At 31.7% G+C, this 1,448-nt stretch overlaps 1 protein-coding gene across 1 annotated transcript in view; it reads right to left on the reverse strand.

Moving 5' to 3' along the window:
• Positions 1-340: 340 nt before the first annotated feature.
• The window catches only part of LOC119632683 (ribose-phosphate pyrophosphokinase 1), a 26,436-nt gene continuing 25,328 nt past the window's right edge, over positions 341-1,448 (reverse strand). Inside the window, 3 exon segments of the mRNA XM_038025710.1 lie at positions 341-493; positions 569-703; positions 802-1,085. Of these exon segments, the coding sequence (XP_037881638.1) occupies positions 401-493; positions 569-703; positions 802-1,085 (512 nt within the window). The 3' untranslated portion in view covers positions 341-400.

The following is a 1,448-nucleotide window of genomic DNA, read 5'->3' on the forward strand; positions in this document are numbered from 1 at the left end:
ATAGTTATATATTTATATATATATATATCACATCATCATACACACATATATATATATATGTAGACAATTATATATATATATATATATATATATATAGACAATTATTATCAATAAAAAGGAGAAAAAGGATACGTGTGTATGTCGAAAGGAAAATTTTGTTTGTTTCGTATATCCAATTACAAATATAAAGTGTGGCCAGAACTACATATTTGTAGTACAGCAAGTTTCTAATGATTGGCTGGTTTTCGTGCCGTGAAAAAAGTAGAAAGAAAAAAAACGAAGTTATTATAAGACATCATTAGGTTGAGATAAAAACTAATTGATTAATTAATATAAAGTATTGAGGTGTATGTATGTATGTAGTTACATGCGTACGTCTATATAGGTATGGTATTAATCTTTAATATGGAACATTGGAGAAGAGATATGAGACACTTTCGCCATTATGTGTTCTTCTCACTGCCTCTGCGAACATTATCGAAACGTCAATGCACTAAAAAGAAGAAGAAGAAGATAAAAACAATTTTAAAAAGAGAATTGATTATGAAAAATTTTATTTGCCGCTAACTTGAATTTTAGGACAGTCTCGCATATGGCCGTCTTGTGGTATGGTATTAGTAACCACTACCGCCTCAAAGCAAGCATTGTTTATACGTGAAATAGCTGGTCCACTGAAGATTCCATGGGTTAAGATCGCGTAAACCTAAAAACATAAGCATATAGCGTAAGTTTTCATCTTAATTATTATTATTATTATTATTATTTTTTATTTTTTTATTTTTTTTGCAATATTTTTATTACCTTTGTAGCTCCTGCTTCGACTAGACGATCAGCGGCATGCACAATAGTGCCACAGGTGTCGGCCATGTCATCAACCAATATGGCTATCTTATCTTTGACATCTCCCACCAGTACCATTGAAGCGACTTCGTTAGCTTTTTTCCTCTCTTTATGAATTAAAGCGAATTCCACGTTTAAGCGATCAGCAATAGACGTCACTCTGCAAAAACGGTGACGACAGGCGTTTATTGATATTATTCGGATAAATTTGACTTTTCGATATGAAAAAAGCTACAAAAAAGGAACGCGAAGAGTCTGCAAAAAGCAAATAACTACATTTTTTAGTTTGGTAAGATTGGAAGCTGGCGTAGATCGGGTCATAAGAGCGTAAATGCCTAAGGTAGCCGGATTCGTTTAGGTCATAGACAATTGGTTAATTGTGAGGCCACCTGAACCGAAATGAGAAAAATATATGAGATTTATTTTGATCGCCGATAAACCGATACAGATCGAAACACGACACACATTACATAAGATGTATGATGGATAAGGTAACATCTCTAAAAAGTGTCCAGTGGTATATATAAAACCTTAACAAAAATGAAATTTTATTTAAATTCAAGGGAATTAATTTTACACTATATATATATATATATATTTATATATAT

The sequence above is a fragment of the Glossina fuscipes genome, unplaced genomic scaffold, assembly GCF_014805625.2.
Source record: "Glossina fuscipes isolate IAEA_lab_2018 unplaced genomic scaffold, Yale_Gfus_2 1, whole genome shotgun sequence".
Lineage (NCBI taxonomy): Eukaryota > Metazoa > Arthropoda > Insecta > Diptera > Glossinidae > Glossina > Glossina fuscipes.